Source organism: Lissotriton vulgaris, chromosome 3_1, assembly GCF_964263255.1.
Source record: "Lissotriton vulgaris chromosome 3_1, aLisVul1.2, whole genome shotgun sequence".
NCBI classification, from domain to species: Eukaryota; Metazoa; Chordata; class Amphibia; order Caudata; family Salamandridae; genus Lissotriton; species Lissotriton vulgaris.
In genome coordinates, this window is record NC_141689.1 from 289,807,426 (window position 1) to 289,825,981 (window position 18,556).

At 47.2% G+C, this 18,556-nt stretch overlaps 1 protein-coding gene across 28 annotated transcripts in view; it reads left to right on the forward strand.

The window, feature by feature from the left end:
- NEDD4L (NEDD4 like E3 ubiquitin protein ligase) overlaps positions 1–18,556 on the forward strand; it is a 1,724,212-nt gene that overhangs the window by 1,453,806 nt on the left and 251,850 nt on the right. For all 28 annotated transcript variants that reach the window (XM_086960462.1, XM_086960464.1, XM_086960467.1 and 25 more), the window contains one exon: positions 10,938–11,167. In XM_086960462.1, coding sequence (XP_086816588.1) covers positions 10,938–11,167 — 230 coding nt within the window. The remainder of the gene's footprint in view (positions 1–10,937; positions 11,168–18,556) is intronic.

Below are 18,556 nucleotides of genomic sequence, written 5' to 3' on the forward strand. Positions count from 1 at the left end.
ACTTCAGTTGGGCTGCATAATAGTAGAATACATATTTGGGAACCGCCAAGCCACCCCTGGTCGTCAGCCTCTGAAGTATTCCTATGACACGCATGGGCGGTCGCTATCCCATATCAGCTCTCTAATCAGTACTCAAGGAATCTAAACTAGGTTTTTGGTACCCATATCAGGAGATTAGCAAAATGAAATAAGATGTGCAGGAGTTTCACCATTTTAGTTCTATACGAGCCATGATGGGGAGCTGCAGAGACATCTAAAAAGTCATGCTGTTTAGAAGGCCACGCATCACTTTCCTGAGATTGCCCTCCCTAATGTCAGTGTCTGTATGGAACTCCTTGACCCCCAAATATTTAAACACCACGCATCTCCATTGGATCAAAACTCTCACTACCGCCGCCTACAACCCACAGAGACTGGAAAAGCACACTGATACCTGCCCAAAATCCTCCAGTAGGGTGACACACTGCTGTACCCCCGCTTTTGCATCTTTTAGATAGATAAGCATGTCGTCTGAATAAAGCAAGACCACGTGCTCCCTGTCCCAAAGGGGGAATCCCCATGCCTTCTTGCCTGCGCTCACAGGGGAATGGCTCCAATTCCAACGCAAACAGCATAGGAGTCAAAAATGCGCCCTCTTGTTCGCGCCAGGGCTCAGAGTGCCCCATCTCTTCCAGCAGTCACCTAAGGACATCTTGGACATGACCAACTGTAGATGCCCACCCAGATTGTATCAAGGGCCTTTCGAATGTCTATGGAAAACACCAGCGCCGCTGGAAATAGTGTCGTATCTGTCACCTCCGGAACATCAAACACATGTCCGATGTTAATCTAGGTGCGGGAACAACGCTATTTTGATCCTCTTATAATAGAGCAGAAAGATACGGTTGTATCCTAGTGGCTAAGATTTTGTATTTTATAATCCAGATCCCAAAGCGAAAGAGGGCGATAGGATGCTACATCTGTGGCATCACCCAATGGCTAAGAGATCAACACTATAAAAACTTTCCTGGTTGTTTATTAGGAAGTCAACCTTAATCCAAAGCTGCTGCATACATCATGATGAGGCATGGAGCCAACTGCGTAGCATACATGTGATAAAATTCCACTGGGACGCCATCCGTAACAAGCATTTTGCCACCCGCCAGACTCTTAATTGCTGTCCTAACTTCTGGTTCCGATATGTGGGCACAGCATTTCTCATCCCTCTGCAGTGAGCTGCCAGAATGGTGCTCTACTAAAATCAAATCCAACTCCGTTTCAGGGATGAGGACACTTGGCTCATATAGAATTTTGTAGTGTGCTCTGAAAATGTCATGGATCTCCAGAGTACATAAGATCTCCAGTCGGTCTCACCACCATTGTGATAGGGGCCTCCTGACCCTCAGATCTGACCAACCAGGCCAACATTCGGCCCATCCACCTTCAGCATGCATGTGCACTAGATATTCTTATCTGCAGAGGGATTAGAGCCTCTCTGACACCTCTAGGTGGTGCTCTCGTGCCTCACGAAAAGTCAGTTTAGCCTCAGAGTTCCCTTGAATCTCATATTCAAGGTTATTGAGGGTATCCTCTATGGAGGTCCTTTCTGCCTGGACCCTTGGCGACCACCTTAAAGGCGTACTATTCAACATCAAAATGGGAGGCTGTTTATTTATTTGCCTAAAACATATTGAGTATTTGGTCACCAAGAAGGTTCTGGAAGGTGGGTTCCCAAAGGGTAATCAGGGTTAAGCCTCCAAGCAGGGATGGCCGCAATGCACTTACCCCTGAGCAGATTATGTTCAGATAATGTGCAACCCAAGTATTCCAACCTGGTAACACCAGCCATCAGGTGCATCGGGCACAGGACTCAAACAAGCTACACGTGCAGATCCTACTTTGGAGATTAAAAGGAAAATTCCCTCCAGTTGCCAGTGGGCTAGCCACTCACAAAATACCTGCCGCAATCTGTGCACAGGAGTATCAGCCAGTGAAGGTACAGATCTGTCCAGGTCTGTGTCCACCACACAATTCACAATTAAAATCACCTCCAAGGAGTATTGAGACCTGTGGGTCTTGGGAAAGGACTTGGGTCAGGACATTCAAGAAGGGTCCAAATCAGCATCCCCCACACCAACATCGCTGAGTTTCCTATCGCAGGTAGTAGGCCCCTCCAATGCCTCTGAAGCCTGGGCACATCGCCTCTTGTTAGATGAGTCTCCAGATGGAAAGTGATCTCTCTCCCACCACACTTCAGGTAGTCTAAGACCTTATAACGCTTACCAACAAAGCCTAGCCTGCAGGCTTTCCAAGTCAGGAGGGAGAACAGCTTTAGTGTCTCCATGCCCCTCCTTTCCCATCCCACCCTCCAGCCAAAGACTGCTTCAGAGGGTATTCATTCCAGCACAGGGCAACAGCAATTAAACAAATCCCAACTTCACTCCCCAGGCGAGAGAATCACCAGCCCTCCTGGCTGAAACAATACTTCAAACCAAGCCGTAGAAACCAAACTCACAATGCCATAACACCGTCTGAGTTTATTCTTGAGGGAATGACCGGCAAAGAGCCCATCCTGAGTTAATTTTCATACACAGGTATTATGTCGGATTTCTACCCTTTGGAGCTTCACCCCCCTTCCCACCCATCCCAACACCTTGGCGAGTTCCAGGCCAATCCTCCACTCAACCAGTTCATTCACATGAGAAAGAAGCAGGGAATAGTACAGGTCCAAAGCCCCCATCCATCTCCGCACATTACACCAATAAAAGGTCCTAAACCTGCAATAGCATATGAGTCTTAGAGGTTGTCCACTGCTCTGGGCATCAGCAGTGGCCCTGCGGTGAGGTCCTTCCTAAGTGTCTCCTAGTCCTGACTCTTAGAGGAGGAGGACAAGCCTGCTTCTCTAGGTTTCCTCTCCAGTTACATTCCCAGTGAGGATGACGTAACAGTCGCTGCTTTCTCCTTCTCAGTCTGTTGCCGTGCAGGACGTCCACTGCCAGCCCTTCCTTGGTGAACCCGTGCCGTCACTTTGGTTTCAGGAGGCCAGGTTCCTGGTCTAGCTTTGTAAGTCTCCAACCAGTTCCAAGCAGCTGGCGGGGAATGGGAAAAAAGTGAGTGATTATTAACTACAACTTCAAGGTAACTAGGGAACAGGAGCATGTGACGGAGTCCTTGGTCTCTCAGTTGTTTCTTAATAGCGAAAAAAGACTCTCTCTGTAGTTGCACTGCCATTGTTTAGTCTGGAACGACTGCCACATCTGCATTCTCTACTCGAAATCGCTGGCCTTCTCTAATCCTTTCCAGGATTATATCTCTGTCCTTGTAATGCAGGAGACTGGCTACCACTGCCCTTGGCAGTGCTCCCGATCGAGGCGGTGTCACAGGAACTTGGTGTGCCCGCTCCTGGGTGATGATCTGCGACAGGTCATCGGGAGCTATCACTGTGACCAGCCATGTCTTGAGGAATGAGACCATGTTAGAGCCTCTGCTTTTTCCGGAAGGACCATGATGTGGATGTTGTTGCGGCGACTGCGCCTTTCAGCATCATCTGCTTGGCAATCAAGGAACTCCACTCAGTGTAGCAACGCAGTCAACTTCCCCTGCAGCCCTCACACCCTTGGCTCCATACCCTCCAGCACCTTTGATTGTCATTTGACCTTGTCGGCCACTTTATGATGGTCATTTCGCAGTATTCCCAGGCCGATAGATACCTTATTGATTTTACTCTACCTCCCTGATGGCGTTCACTGCCTTCAGTATCAAGTTCAGCTTATCCGAAGGGGGAGTTGGCTCACCCATTCTGTCCCGCCTTCAAGTCATTACCAACCTTGGGGCAAGCCCCACCTCTTTAGCACCTTTCGTGCAGCAAATAGTGTCCAAGTAGTTATGACACTGGCCACGCAGGCTTCACCAGGCCCCCACGAGTGCAACTCTGCCCAGGGGTGGCTATATCAGGCCTCTTCCAGTAAACCACACTGTGCACTTTTCATGACTCCCGGCGTGTCAAAGACTTCATCACTGGTGCCCCCACCCGTCCGCTCCTACTTATAGATGGGCTGCAGCCCGTTGCCAACGAAGATGGTATGGGCCAGGCACTAGTCCATCATCAGTGCTTCCTCATCACATTCCCTCCACTTGACAAGACTTGCTCCTGTCCCTCTGGTCGTCCTAGTGCCTGTCACTGAAAGAGCCAATCTTCAGAAGGTCACAGGGGGCAATTCTGAACTGCGAGCCACACTGGAGCGGCCTTTACGCAGGCCGCTCACACAGGCTATGCAGACCCTTTCTGCCCAGTCCCCCTCCTCCGGATCCCTGGAAAGAGGAAAGGCACTGAGAGCCGCCAAAGCCTATGGCCCAAGCAATTGGCACAACCAGCCACTTCTGCAGTCCTCGCAGAGCATCCCCGCCCCACAATACAGGGCCTCTAAGCACAGGGGCAGGCCTCTCCCCGTAATCTTCTATGCAGGGCATCCCCATGGAAGCCGGGCTCCTCACCTGAGGTAATAGTCACAAGAGCTGTGCTGCACGGCAGCCAGTGCTAGATCACTGCTAAACAGTCTAGTTCAGACGCTTCTCTCCCCAAGGACAGAACCTGCAGCCTCCAATGTCTTGATAGTCCAGGAGCTCCTATCGCACGTCCACCAATAGCCTGCTTTTCAGTGCCCTCTCTGTTGCAGCAGAGCTCCTTCCCCAATTGTGGGTCCTCTGGCTGCCATCTTTGGAGCCGTGTTACACTCTCCAAGAGGCTGCACTAGAACACAGTCAAACCCAACTGCCTGATGCAACCGGATGGGTCCAAACCACTTTTCTCCATACCCTATGAAAGAGTCCGTCCACCTTAATACTGACCCCTTTAGACCAATCTTCTGGAGGCGAAGTTGAAGGATAAAGTTAGGGACCATATCAAAGGCTGCTGATAGATCTTTCAAAATCAGCACCACCTTGCCTCCTGTGTTCAAGATGAATTTGATTTGCTCAGATAGTTCAAGTAGAGCCGTTTCGGTGCTTAGGTTCCGTCTGAAACCTGATTGGCTATCTGTCTGGAGTGTAATGATCTTTTGCACCATAGAGAGATGTTCTGTCACAAAGCCTACATTTTTCGTAGGGCTTTGGCCGCACCAGAAGCAAATACTAAGGCCTATTTTGAGGTTGGCCGAAGGCTTTTTTAGTAAAGGAAGAATTTTTGCCTGCTTCCAAACAGAAGGAACCACTGCCAAAGCTAAGGAGTCATTCAGCATTTTGTTCACCTGTGCATTATTTACCTCTGCACCCATAATTAACAGATCTGTGGACAGGGATCCCTTGGTGAGCCAGATTAAAAACTACGAATGATATCGAGAGACTCCTCCAAGGAAATAGAATTGAAGGAAGAAAGGGAGAATTCCCCATCTCTGGCACTTCCTTGGGAGAAATTGAGCTAACTTCTTTTATAGAAGATGTAACCAATTTAAATTGAATTTTGAGGATCTTCTCTTGGGAAAAAAAAGCCAAGTTTTTACAACACTCTAACGAGGGTGGCAGACTTCTACTACAAGCAATAGAAGCCATGAATTTATTTACTACTACTCGTGATTTGTTGCAAGCCGCTTCTATCCTGTTTTCTAAAAAGACTTTTTTAGCAGTCTTAACAGAGGCATGGTATAGCCTATTGGCTGCCCAATGGATATCTTTATCTTACATAAAATACCCCTTATGCCAATTTTTCTAAACCTTTTTGCAGAATTATTTTTCCGCTGCGAGTATTTCAGTGAACCGAGGTGCAGACCTGTGTAAGGTGTGTACTTCTACAGAATTTCCAAGACGTAATGGAAGGATGTTTGTTAACCTCCGAGCGGATCCAGCTATCCATCATAGTGGCATCTGTTTCAATGTTACCCAACAGCTTGGGAGTAGTTCTGTTAGAGTGTCCAGAAGCTCACCTTGCTTAGCTTTACTTTCACTTTACTATATGGTCAGTATGAGTGGGGGACCTCCTCAGCCTGTTCGGTAAGGAAAGAGAGTCCAAAACCTGCAACCTAACATTGGAAAAAAAAGAGGCCAATCGCCTGTTTTCACTGGATAATTTCTAATGTTATTTGTCTTAGATGGAAGCAGTTCCAACCACCTCATTGATGTAATGCTGTATTAAATGCTGTGTCTTAAAATTTCCCTACACATTTAAGAAATAAAATCATGAATGGGTATAGACAATAGCTTATCAGCAGTGCTAAACATTTCCCATATGCAGAGGCATCATTGTGAATGAATGGGACCTCCTCGTCCTCCAGTAGTGTCTTATTTTCCTGGGACTAGCATTTAACTCAATCACCGCTTTCTAAGCTAGGTTTCAATTCATCTCACTGCTCCCGGCTCCCGCAAAGATGCTCGAAGCCCATCTGAATAAACATCTGGCTGCATTTGTGGAGAGCTCGGGCTGTCTGGATCTTTCCCAGCATGGATTCAGGAGGGAGCATAGCACCGAGTCTGCCCTCACCATAGTGCTGGATAATATCCGCACTAGAGTTGATGAGGGTCAGACCTCCCTCCTGATCCTTTTAGATCTCACAGCGGCCTTCGATACCCTGTCTCCCGTGGTGTTAACATCTTGCCTGAGGGAGATTGGGGTCCGCGGGCCTGCTCTGGGACTCCTTTCCTCTTTTCTCGACCATAGAGAACAAAGGATAATGCTGGGATCGTTTCTATCTCCATCCCTGTCTGTGCAATGTGGGGTCCCTCAAGGGTCAGCGCTTAGTCCTACCCTTTTTAATATCTATGTGACCCCCCTTGCCAGACTTATTAGATCTTTTGGGATGGAGGTAGTCTCCTACGCGGACGACACTCAGATCCTAGTCTCTCTCTCCCAGTCAGCTACGTCAACTGCCGCCAATTTTAGATCTTGCATGGAGGCAGTTGGCCAGTGGATGATCCACAACTCACTAAAACTGAATGGGGAGAAGACGGAGGTGATGGTCTTTGGAGGAAAGGAAACGATCTGGTCGGCTGAATGGTGGCCGAACTCGCTAGGCTTATGTCCCGAGCCCACCTAGTCAGCAAAAAACTTGGGAGTCATGATCGACCCCACCCTTAGTATGTGCCAACAGGTCAACAGGACTGTGTCGACCTGCTGGGGGATTATCCACATTCTAAAGAAAATCAGGCACTTTTTGTCACCCCAGGCAAGAAAGCAACTGGCTGTCGCTCTTCTGGGCTCGCGACTGGATTACTGCAATGCGCTGTATGCAGGACTGAACAAGAGTCATCTACAGCGCTTGCAGGTGGTCCAGAACGCGGCAGCGAGATTTGCTCTTGACCTACCGAAACGTGCCTCTGCCACCGAAGCCCGAAAACAACTTCACTGGCTCCCCGTTGAGTACCGGATCCTTTTCAAATCAATGTGCCTGGTGTATAAAGCCTTAGCTAAATCCAGCCCTACAGGCATGGGATCCATTCTTTCTCAGCATAACCCCGATAGGAATCTTCGCTCCAGCCACAAACTTCTTCTCTCTGTACCTCGTGTCAGAAAAGCAAGATGGGGAGGCAAGGCCTTTTCCTACCTGGCACCTAAATGGTGGAATGCCCTCCCTTTGGAAGTAAGATCCCGCCCCTCTCTGCAAACCTTTAGATCCGCGTTAAAGACCCACCTTTTTACACGTGCATACCCCTAGTGGTGCTCTGCAAACTTTGATTGACTGTTTTTGATAGGCGCCTTGACACCTTCGGGTTTAGTTTGCGCGTTATAAGTTGCATAATAATAATAATAATAATAATAATAGGTTTGGGTTCTATAAATATCAGAGAGAAATGTACTTGTTTTCTTGCAAACCAAGGATCTATTCTGAAGTTTGCACCTCAGTCACTGCCACAAATTCTTAAGCCTACATATCATCATGTTGGCCAAGTAGTGTTTGGAAATCAGATATTCTGCAATAGGTTTCTCACAGTGCAAACTGAACATTTCTACCTTCGACAACTTCCTTCCCTTCAACGTTTCTAAATGGTCAGTAGCTTTTAGGTTAATTTTTTGGATTGGCAGAGCAGAGCTCAGCTCCATCCCTTTACTTAGATAGCAAGCTTCTGATTCTGTAAATTGTATGCGTTAGCCTACAGAAGCAGCTGAAGTTCGACCTCCATTTAATTTAAAGGTATATTCAATGTATGCAACAATAAAGGATGCACCCTATGTTTTCTCTAGCAGGACAAGAGGTCTTCAGTTGGGTTCCGTACTATTGCATACTTGCGCATCAATCAATCAATCAGGAGTTTAAGCGCGACTACTTACTCGTAAGGGTCTCAAGGTGCTGAGGGTAGGGGGGTGCCGGTTCCATTCCATCAAGGAGGGAGTCTGTTGAAGAGCCAGGTTTTGAGGTTTCTTGCGAAGATGGGGAGCGATGTTGTCAGTCTAAGGTGGAACGGAAGGGCGTTCCAGGCTTTGACCGCGGGGAAGGAGAAGGAGTGACCTCCCGATCTGGTCTTTCTGGTGCGGGGACCACGGAGTAGGAGAGCTGCGCTGATCGTAGGGTTCTTCGGGGTGCATAGAATTTGAGTTGGCTGTTCAGGTATACTGATACGGTGCCATGGAGGTTTTGTGTGCGTGCATGACCGTCACTAACTTGCTTGTCAGTTAGCATCATGGGACACATTTTCAAAGGCAACAGTGCAGAACGCTGCAATAAAATTTTGATCAGTCTTGTTTTGGTGCTGTACACAGCACATGAATACAGCAGTCCAATAGTCTTTTTTCCGAAAGGCTTGACATCATTCAGACAGAGGACCTATTCACTAATTGTCAGCCTTGCTGAAAGGAAATTAATAACATGAAATTAGCACAATTGGCAGAATGTAGGCTATGTGAACTGGAGTGTTGCTTGCTTATCGTGTAGCTACCTCATAAAGAGCCAAAGGTCTGTTGTGAGGAGGGGGGGTTCTTGTACTGTGTCTATTTGGATACACCTTAATGCAGATTTTGAACATAAAGCCATTTACCTACATCCCTCAGTCACTTGAATCAGTAGAAGTATATTTTTTTTATGGAGAGGATTACCACCACTCTCCTGTTTTGTTTGCTGCTTATTGAAGACATAGATAATCAAACTAATAGATGTACAAGTTAATTGGCTGTGATTCAGGACAGTAAATTTACTAAGACAGAGCCACAGGTACAATGGTGATATCAGTGGTGGCTGGAAAGTCCGTCGATTAGACGAGCGGGAAAAAGGGTCAATACATTTAAAAGAAAATACATAAATACACAAAATAAATAAATAAATAGGTACTTACAGTGCTTTCCGTAGACATGTTCTCCTCGCTCCGGTCGACATCTTCTCCTGTGGTCACGTCCTGATGGGTTTGACCAATCCTGTTGCTGCATGAAAGGAGTGCCAGTATTATAAAGAGCGGCCTCTCTTACCTCTCCCGAGGACACTGGAGGTTTTTGTCGGCTCTCAACCCGGCTGTCTAAGACAGCCGGTTTGAGAGTTTTATAGTGCGCATGTCAGGCTGGCTGTCGCACGATGACCCGCCAAAGGGACATGTGCACTTTAAAATAGTGCACAGTCAGGTAGCCCCACCCCGTCCTGACATTCGGTTCAGGACGGGTTGACAAAAAATAATATGGTAATGAATTAACTTCATTATCATTTTACTTTTTGTCTCTGGGCCAATTAAGTGGGGCGACGCTCCTCCGAGTGAGCTGCCCCCGGGTGATTGATTATTTTTCTAGCTACTTGGTCTTCACACTGTATTTGAACCCATGGCATTCATCAAAATTGATAGTTACCTTGAATTTCCAACTTTTGTGGCAGTACTGCAGCCTGTAGGCTTACTGTGCTCCAGTCTCCATCTGTTGTGAGGCCCCATGCAGAGTAATGGCTCTGTCCCATCCCTCGCTCAATCCCAAAGCAGTAAGCCTGCATTTTCTGCCTGTAGATACTCTTACCTGGTTACCAAGGCTCCATACAGCTAGGATAAAAGTAACTATACCACTCATAAGTGGGGAGGATTGGTAAGGCCTGCTTGGAAGTGATGAAGGATCCCATAGTCACGTAGGCTTTTGCATCTTTGGAGAACATGTTCTTGATACGTAGGCTTGCAAAGTGACCATTGTATTTTTGTTAAACATACTTTATATATTTTTTTTAAAATGAAGGTCCGATTATAAAGTACATTGCGCCAGTATGGTAGTTAAAAGATCTCAGTACAGTAGGTAACACTCTGGTCCATATGGTACATAACCCTGTCAACCATTGTATCATGAAGGGCTTCTTCAGCCGGAGGGTTCTTCTGTTCTAAAGACCTGCATGTTCATTTTGTTGTTGCCAAGATGGCTATTGTTTTCCCTGAGGCATGTGCATTGATTGCCAAGGTACTTCATGATACCTGAATTGTGTGTATTGTCAATGGAATCGACAAAGCACAGTCAAAAGTAGTTGTTAGCCTTCAAAGCGCATATTAATGATTTTGGGCCTGATTTAGAGTTTGGCAGACGGGTCACTTCGTCACACCATCACCAATATCCCTTCCGCCTTATTACAAGTGCCACAGTGTACGATGCATTCGTAATACAGCAAATACAGCAAATGAGATATCTGTCATGTTTGTGACGGAGTAACCCGTACTCCCAATGACGCCCTGTGTTTTCAAATGGACCTCAGCATTGCACAGACCTGGATTCCATTTTATGATAGTGTTGCATGTGTGCATTATTCAGTTTGCTCCAAGAGGCAGGTAGTGATGTCAGACACGTTTCATAAGCTGTGTCTTCCCTGATGTTGCTGCTTTTGAAGTGATTGCCCCCTGGAGAGGAGAGGATGGGTAACACCGGCCCGAGCAGCCTTGATTTGTTGTTGAGATCCAGCAGTAATGGCTGTTTATTCCAAAGTCCTCTGAGGCCTCGCTGTTGTTTAGCTGCAGTCAGAATCAATACTGTTAAACACCAGGGATGCGCCTCACTGTAAACCGCTGACTGCAGTTTTCTCTTCCAGGCTGACATACCCAACAGGTTCGAAATGAAACTCCACAGGAACAACATCTTCGAGGAGTCCTACCGGCGGATCATGTCTGTGAAGCGGCCCGATGTCCTGAAGGCCAGGCTCTGGATTGAGTTTGAGTCGGAGAAAGGACTGGACTATGGCGGTGTTGCCAGGGAGTGGTTCTTCCTTCTCTCCAAGGAGATGTTCAATCCTTACTATGGCCTCTTTGAATATTCTGCCACGTATGTATATCGGAGGATTGCACTTTCTTCACAAGTGGACCCTTTAGGGCCATTTTTAGCTTGTTTCAAACACACCAAACTCTTGGCAGTATGGCATAACTGGTTTGTTCTTTTGTTAATAACTATGCTTTATATGTATAATATAAGGGTGTTTGCAAACCCAGTATAAAAACGTCCCTACTTTTCTTATGAAAGTCAAGTCTCTACTCACCTGTAATAATAGAATGACGTAGCTGCTTAGTTGCAATACGTTTTTGCAGATGAGTTGTGATATCATAATGTCTGCAGCTAGAGCCAGCAGCGACAAAGAAAGGCAGGATACAAAGCATAATTACAGCTGCAGTTGAAAGTGAGCCCTGGCTTTTGTTTCTTCTGATATGTTTTCTGAAATAAACAGTGGGCAGCAGAAAGAAGAGATCTATAGCAACATGGTTATTTTTTGTACACTATATATAGGTAATTATGGGAAACATAAGAAACTCTGTGCATGCTACTAGCTACAGCATTTTTAAATCTGACTTCCATTAAACTGATTCTAATAACTTTGCAGAGGATTACTAGCTACTTTTTGATGCTTTTGCAACCATACTGTCTCTTTTGTATGAAAAAACGTTTGAAGGGCTTAAGTGTTTTGTGGGAAGGGTGATGGTGTGACCATGTAAGAAATAAAATGCCACCTGCCGTACATCATTACGCTAATTCAAGTTACCTCAGAGTTAAATGACTTTATAAAGGAACTTTCCCTTTGGCCTTTTTACGTTGTATGTGCACAAATCTCCTCAGTGACTCACAATATCCTTATAATGTACAGCGGGGGAACCTTATCATGTATATAGTGCCTAAAGAGCCGTACCTTCCTTAGACCTTTCTGAAGACCATTTCCTGAAATATTTGTGTTTTAACGCAGTTGTATGTCAAAATATCAACGCTACCAGAATATTGAGGACCAAAACATCAAGAAAGTAAGTGCATATAGGCAAGAATAGATTTACCTTTCTTAACTCTACATCTACCTACCTTGAATATATACTTCATACGTATCTGTATAAACTTACCATCTCTGTATTTCTGTCTGTGATGCTTTTACCACACTATTCTGGTGGCTCAATATTTTGTCAACAATATTAAGGTACAGTCCAGCCTGGCACTACACCTATTATTTATCCACAGCAGCAAATCATGTATGCTTTTAGGGCTGGATAAGCCATGGATTCCTCAACCCTTCCTGCCAAAAAGTAGCCTTCTGCTCAATAGCCCTGCAGCTATTTTTGTATGCCCATATGGCTAGTCCAGCTTTAGTGAAAAAAATATAGACCATTTAGAGAAGGATGAGCTGCACTAGAGAACCAAATGCATATTAATTGTTGTGGGCCTGATTTAGAGTTTGGCAGGCGGGCTACTCCTCCACAACATCACCAATGTCCCTTTCCTTGGTAGGCAAAAGATCTACTAAAGTCAGGAATAAGTGAAGTGATTAGTGAAGTTAGAGGTCAGACTAAGACATCTGCAGCTTGTGAATTGGAAAAAGACAACATGGAGTGCTACCCACCTGTAACTTACTAAACAGTCTCTGATACTTTTCTCTGTTCATTATTTAACTCTGGCTTTCTGAGATCGTATTGTATGCATCAGACTTCAGCCGGAAATGCCCATCTCTCTAACACCTCGCCAACTGCTAACCTGAAGTCACTTTAGCTGGTTGTAGTGACTTGTTAAAGTTATGAATCCATGTACATCACTTAACCGAATCATTTAGGGTCACACTTTTTTGTAGCTCCAAAAAATGCTGGGGGACCTGCTGCTATAGCTTGTTTGTGGTTTTACCTTAAAGGTTTTTGTGGCCAATTTGTAAGTACAGAACTGGGAACAATTTTCAGGTTTGCAATGGGGAACTGCAGTTATAGTTTTACTACATGTTACTACATGTTACAGGGGGCTATAATTTAATAAAATATCTACTTGTCCATGTCGCAGGGGGATGTGGCTAGTCAGGTAGCGAAATGGCCGCCTCTTGAGCGAGCTCTGCCGACTGAGGCATTTATCCTGTATTAATCGGATGTATGACGTTACAACGCATGCTTTTACCACGCATGCCTTTACTACGCGGTTTTTACAATGCATGCCTGTACAACGCATAGTGCTTTGGGGCGCTGGATAGTGAATAGTTTAATTTACTATTCCAACTCCTGTCCCTGTGGATAGTAGGGAAGGTGTTGGATAGTAAATTACACCTATTCCCTATCCTAGAGCGCCCCCCAGCGCAGTGCGTTGTAATGGTTTGCGTTGTAAAAGTTGCGTCGTAAAGGCACTGCGTGGGAAAGGTTGCGTTGTAAAGGATGTTTCCCGTATTAATCCTACACACAGAGCGGCTACGAGGGCACAACTTCCAAAGCAGAAACTCTGAGGAACCAGGTGCTCGAAATTCAAGGCCTGATCTGAGACCTGTGTTGAGTTTGAGCCGGCTGAGGTGCGGACCGGAGGAGGCGGCTGCGGAGGCTCTGTGCGGGTCGGACATCCCCGCGCGAGTCTAACAACTGAGCCCGGTGCTTAATGGGTCCTTCGTGGTAGGATCTGGGCCATTCTGATATGTGCGGTATGAGCTGCGGGGCGAATGCCTGTGGTGAGATCCTGCTTCCCGACTCCTGAAAACGTGGCGCCGGCTGCTGGGTGACCGAGGTGAACAGCCTTAGAACACATCGCGCAATTCAAAGAGCTCAGGGAGTCGCCATTTTGATGCAGACGGGGGCCGCGATAGCGATACTGCTGCTAGGTACCCTCCCGACGCTGTCTGGCGCCACACACTTACTCTAAGCCTGCTGAACTTTTCTCCCCTACTGAGGGGATCCCTACCTGCCGTGCCACATCATCTGACTGGATCCGTGGGGTACAAAAGTTACTGACCGCAGCCCAGGCGTGTGGCCTGCCCCCCCCCCCCCGAACCCAGCTCACCGCCTGTGTCGATACTGAGCGGGTCCCGCAGGAGACACTGGCTGGTCTTGCTGCTAAATGGGGAGCTGGCTCGCGCCGCATGGGAGAAGTCCTGCCGTGACGCCGCCATTGCAGGTGAGGAGGGGCCCATTGACACTGCCGCAGTGCTGCCATCCGTAATGGTGGATACCCGGGACTGACCACACCGGGACTGCTAGCATCTACCTGTAGGTGCGTCGCTGCTAACTAGACGCAGCTACATTAAGATCCTCTACGTGCCAAAGGAGGTTCACTCTGAAGATTGCGCCTGGATGTCCCGAATGTCTGAAACCTAGGTGCCGGTATCGTGAAGGTGGATGGGGAACTGCGGGAGAGGTGGTGATATTGCCCCATGAGGAGCGACTCCTGCTATGTGTGTCCCTGACTGGGGGTACAGGTGAAGGCCTTGCGGGCATACACCTTAAAGTGCACCTCAAACCGCTGGGATTGCCAGGTGGGCCCACTGGTACTGTTCGATATTGCTGCTCCCTCGTGACTGGCTGCCCCAGCTGGAGGGTTCGACCCTTTGTGAAAGCACTACGCCCTACCTAGCGACACACACGCAATCGCCCATCTAGAGGTCGATATGGGCAAAAACAACACTCGGCAACCAAAAATCACCTTTGACAATAAAAGACCTGCCAGGCAGGTCACCACAGAGCAAGATGCACTGGGGGCTGCAGGTGGTGATAATCCTGGTGCTGGACAAGAGGAGGACATAAGATCGCTGATGCTGGATGTGCGTTTAAGTCTTAGGAAAATAGACGCCAAATTGGACGCTCTAACATCTCAAATGGACTCTGTAAAGTCCCAGGTCTCCACCCATGAAACACGCCTGGACTGCTTAGAAAATCGCCACACTGAAGAGTGAGAGTTCCAACAGGAAACAAAGGAGCAAATCTCGCACATGGACAAGCTCCTGGCGGATGATTTGGAGGCCAGCTCCAGGAGGAGCAACGTCCGAATTACGGGCATTCCGGAGACGACAGCCATAGCAAAGATGGAAGTATATGGTTCGGACCTTCTCCATGAACTCTTCGACCCCCACCTGTCCCCTGTGTTCACAGTGGAAAGGGCTCACTGGGCACTTGGCCCAAAGCCGCCAGTGGGTGGCACACCCAGACCTATACTGGCCAAACTCCTAAACTACCAGGACAGAGATTTGGTACTAAAGTTGGCAAGAGAGAAAGGGTGAATCACGCACAAGGGTAACACCATCTCCTTTCACCCTGACTTTACCCCAACGGTGCAGGCTGCCCGCCGAGAATTCCTCCCTGCGAAGCGCCTGTTGCTCCAGGCGGAGATTCCATACTCGCTGTTATATCCTGCGAAACTAAAGGTCTCCCACGATGGGACTGCACATATTTTTTACTGACGCTAAGTCCGCACTTAAATTTGCCAAACACATCTGCGGCGCAAAGGCGGCGAACAGTGGGAGAGAAGGAAATGAAGGTCATTTGAGTGATAATGATTGACACGTGATCATTTAGGTCATGTAGACAGGCTGAGAATTAGCAGTACAGTCTGTACAAGTGGACATTGATTCATGCTTAACTGTTAATATTCAGGTGCTTCAGGGGAACCTCCTTTCTCTGCCTTTAGATTAAACATGTTCTCATATCTGCCATTCTAATTATATGCAACGATATAATGTTAATTTTCAAATGTTGAGGCCCTACGGGTACGCTCTCTTTTTCTTTTCCTCAGTCACCCTGTGCGTCCGTCTGTTTCCACGCTTTGCGTGACTATGAGGGAGATTTGACACAACATGATTGGGGGGTTGGAGTGGATGGGGGGTGGGTGGGGCTGGTTGGCCGTTTGGTTGAATGTCAGTTATTAACAGAGAATTTCCCGCATGATCCAAAGTATGTGATTGATAGAAGTAACCGTGGGGGTAGGCACCTGACATCGACAGGACATCCGTGGGAGTGACTAAAAATACACTTAAAATCTTAACTTGGAATATCCGAGGTATAAATGATGGTAGAAAAGCAAGGCTTATGCATGCGTATCTACAGAGACATGCAGTAGACATTTGTTTCTTACAAGAAACACATCTCAACTCGCAGCCTTCAGCGAAATTACGACACAGTAGATGGAGTGATACTTATTCTGCTATTTACTCAAATTATGCCCGTGGAGTGGCCTTGTTGGTGAGGCGTGGTTTGGACTGGAGAGAGTGCAAAACATATATTGACCCAGATGGGAGATTCATTGTATTGTGTGGTCTTTTGTGTGGTAGGTCAGTAGTGATGACAGCAGTATATGTTCCGAACACGGACACGCCAGAAATCTTCAGGGAAGTTTGGGCCAGAATCACAGCGATGGATTGTGCCACCATGATTTGGGGAGGCGATTTTAATGTAGTCCTGAATGATACCCTGGATCGCAGAGGTGTGTTAAGGCCGCTACACCCCCATGCATGTCAGGCCCTACATGGTATTATGACAGAGGGTAATCTACTGGATATTTGGAGTATACATCACCCGGGTATTTGCGAGGGGACCTGTATCTCTAGTAACATGCTGCTTGGTCCAGGTTAGGTTTCTGGCTGGTATCCCCCGACATAGCTAGCTGGACTACGGAGGTCCGTGGCCTGGCCCGCTCATTATCGGATTACGCACCATGCCTCCTAGAGTTAGTGCTCCCAGATACATATACACGTGCTTTTAGCTGGCGGTTCCCACCGCACGCCTTATTAGACAAGGCTTTCAAGGAGGAAATCAGAAAGGACATCATAGATTATTTCTCTGTAAACTCAGGTTCAGTGTCCACCGAGTCGACATTGTGGGACGCATTCAAGGCAGTCATTAGGGGACAATGTATAGCGAGACAGGCGGGAGTCCTGAAGGCCATCAGGCGCACCTTAAACACCATAGAAGGGAAGATAAAAGAGCTAGAAAACGTGTTCTGTGTTGACCCAAATCCTGAGACAGTGACAGAATTGAAAGGGAAATTGCTGGAATTTGCAGAGGAGGCCCAACGGGAACTTAAATTCCTAGGTAAACATGCCGAGGCTAGAAGATATGGAGAGGGGGACAGGCCAGGTCGCACCCTAGCAAATCTAGTTAGAAATATCAAAAGCACTGCATTTATACACACAATTAATGATCCAAACGGCTAGGCAGTAGTGGGGCAGCCTGAGATTTTGCGAGAGTTCCAGGCCTTCTACTCCAACTTATATACTACCACACACTCTACTATACCTGAACACTTCCAGGACTTCCTAGACTCAATCGCGCTGGTCTGGTTTAATGACGCACATCGCAAATATATGGACTTCCCAGTAACGATAGCTGACATTGCGAAAGTGATTAGTGGTTTACCATTGAACAAGGAGCCTGGCCCATATGGTCTTACAACTGCATTTTATAAAGCATATGCCGAGGAACTGGCACCAAGGTTACATGCCGTATATGCGGAATCGCTAGAATTGGGTGTTCTCCCGGCCTCCATGAGGGAGGCGTTGATCATGACATTATTGAAGCCAGACAAAGGCGAACTATCATTGGACTCCTATAGGCCACTTTGACTGATAAATGTTGATGTAAACATATTTACTAAACTTATAGCAGACCGCCTTCAACCACTCCTCCCGATGGTGGCCCTCCCGGATCAGTCTGGGTTCATACCTGGCCGCTCCACCTCCCATAATCTCAGAACCATCTTCTCCGTGCTGCACTATCTCCACCCTACGGTGCACGCTGCAGCTGTTTTCCTCGACGCCACTAAGGCGTTAGACTCCCTAGAATGGCCTTACCTATTCCATATATTGGAACGTATGGGATTCAGCCAGATGTTTATTGCCCAAATAAGACTGCTTTACACTAAACCGACTGCAAGAGTTAGGGTAAATGGTATGTTCTCGGACCGGTTAGAAATTTCCAGAGGCACAAGGCAAGGATGTCCATTGCCTCCACTACTTTGCCATTGCTATAGAACCTCTTGCAGCTAGAATTCGACAACACCATACTGCCCGAGGAATCGGTTTCAGCACACGCAGCTTATTGATTTCTCTCTATGCCGATGACGTAACCCTGTATGTCCGCGACCCATCCACCAATCTGGACCCCTTGCTGCGAGAGTTTGTAAGTTTTGGCGGACTATCAGGTGTCAATCAACTGAGCCAAATCGGTGGTCTTCCCATTGACAGAAAACACACCCGAGGTGCGGTCAGAGTTCCCACTTCGCTGGGCAGCAGATGAAGTCAAGTATCTATGTATCTGGCTCAGCCGCAACCTTCAAGATATCTGGTCTTTGAATTTTGGACGAGCCGTTAATTGGCTCGAGAGCAAGGTGGCAATCTGGTCGAAACTGCCCCTCTCGATTGCGGGGAAGGTGGCTCTGTCCAAAATGGTGGTCTTGCCTAAATTCCTTTATTTATTTGCGAAGATTCCAATCCCACACACGAACCATTTTTTC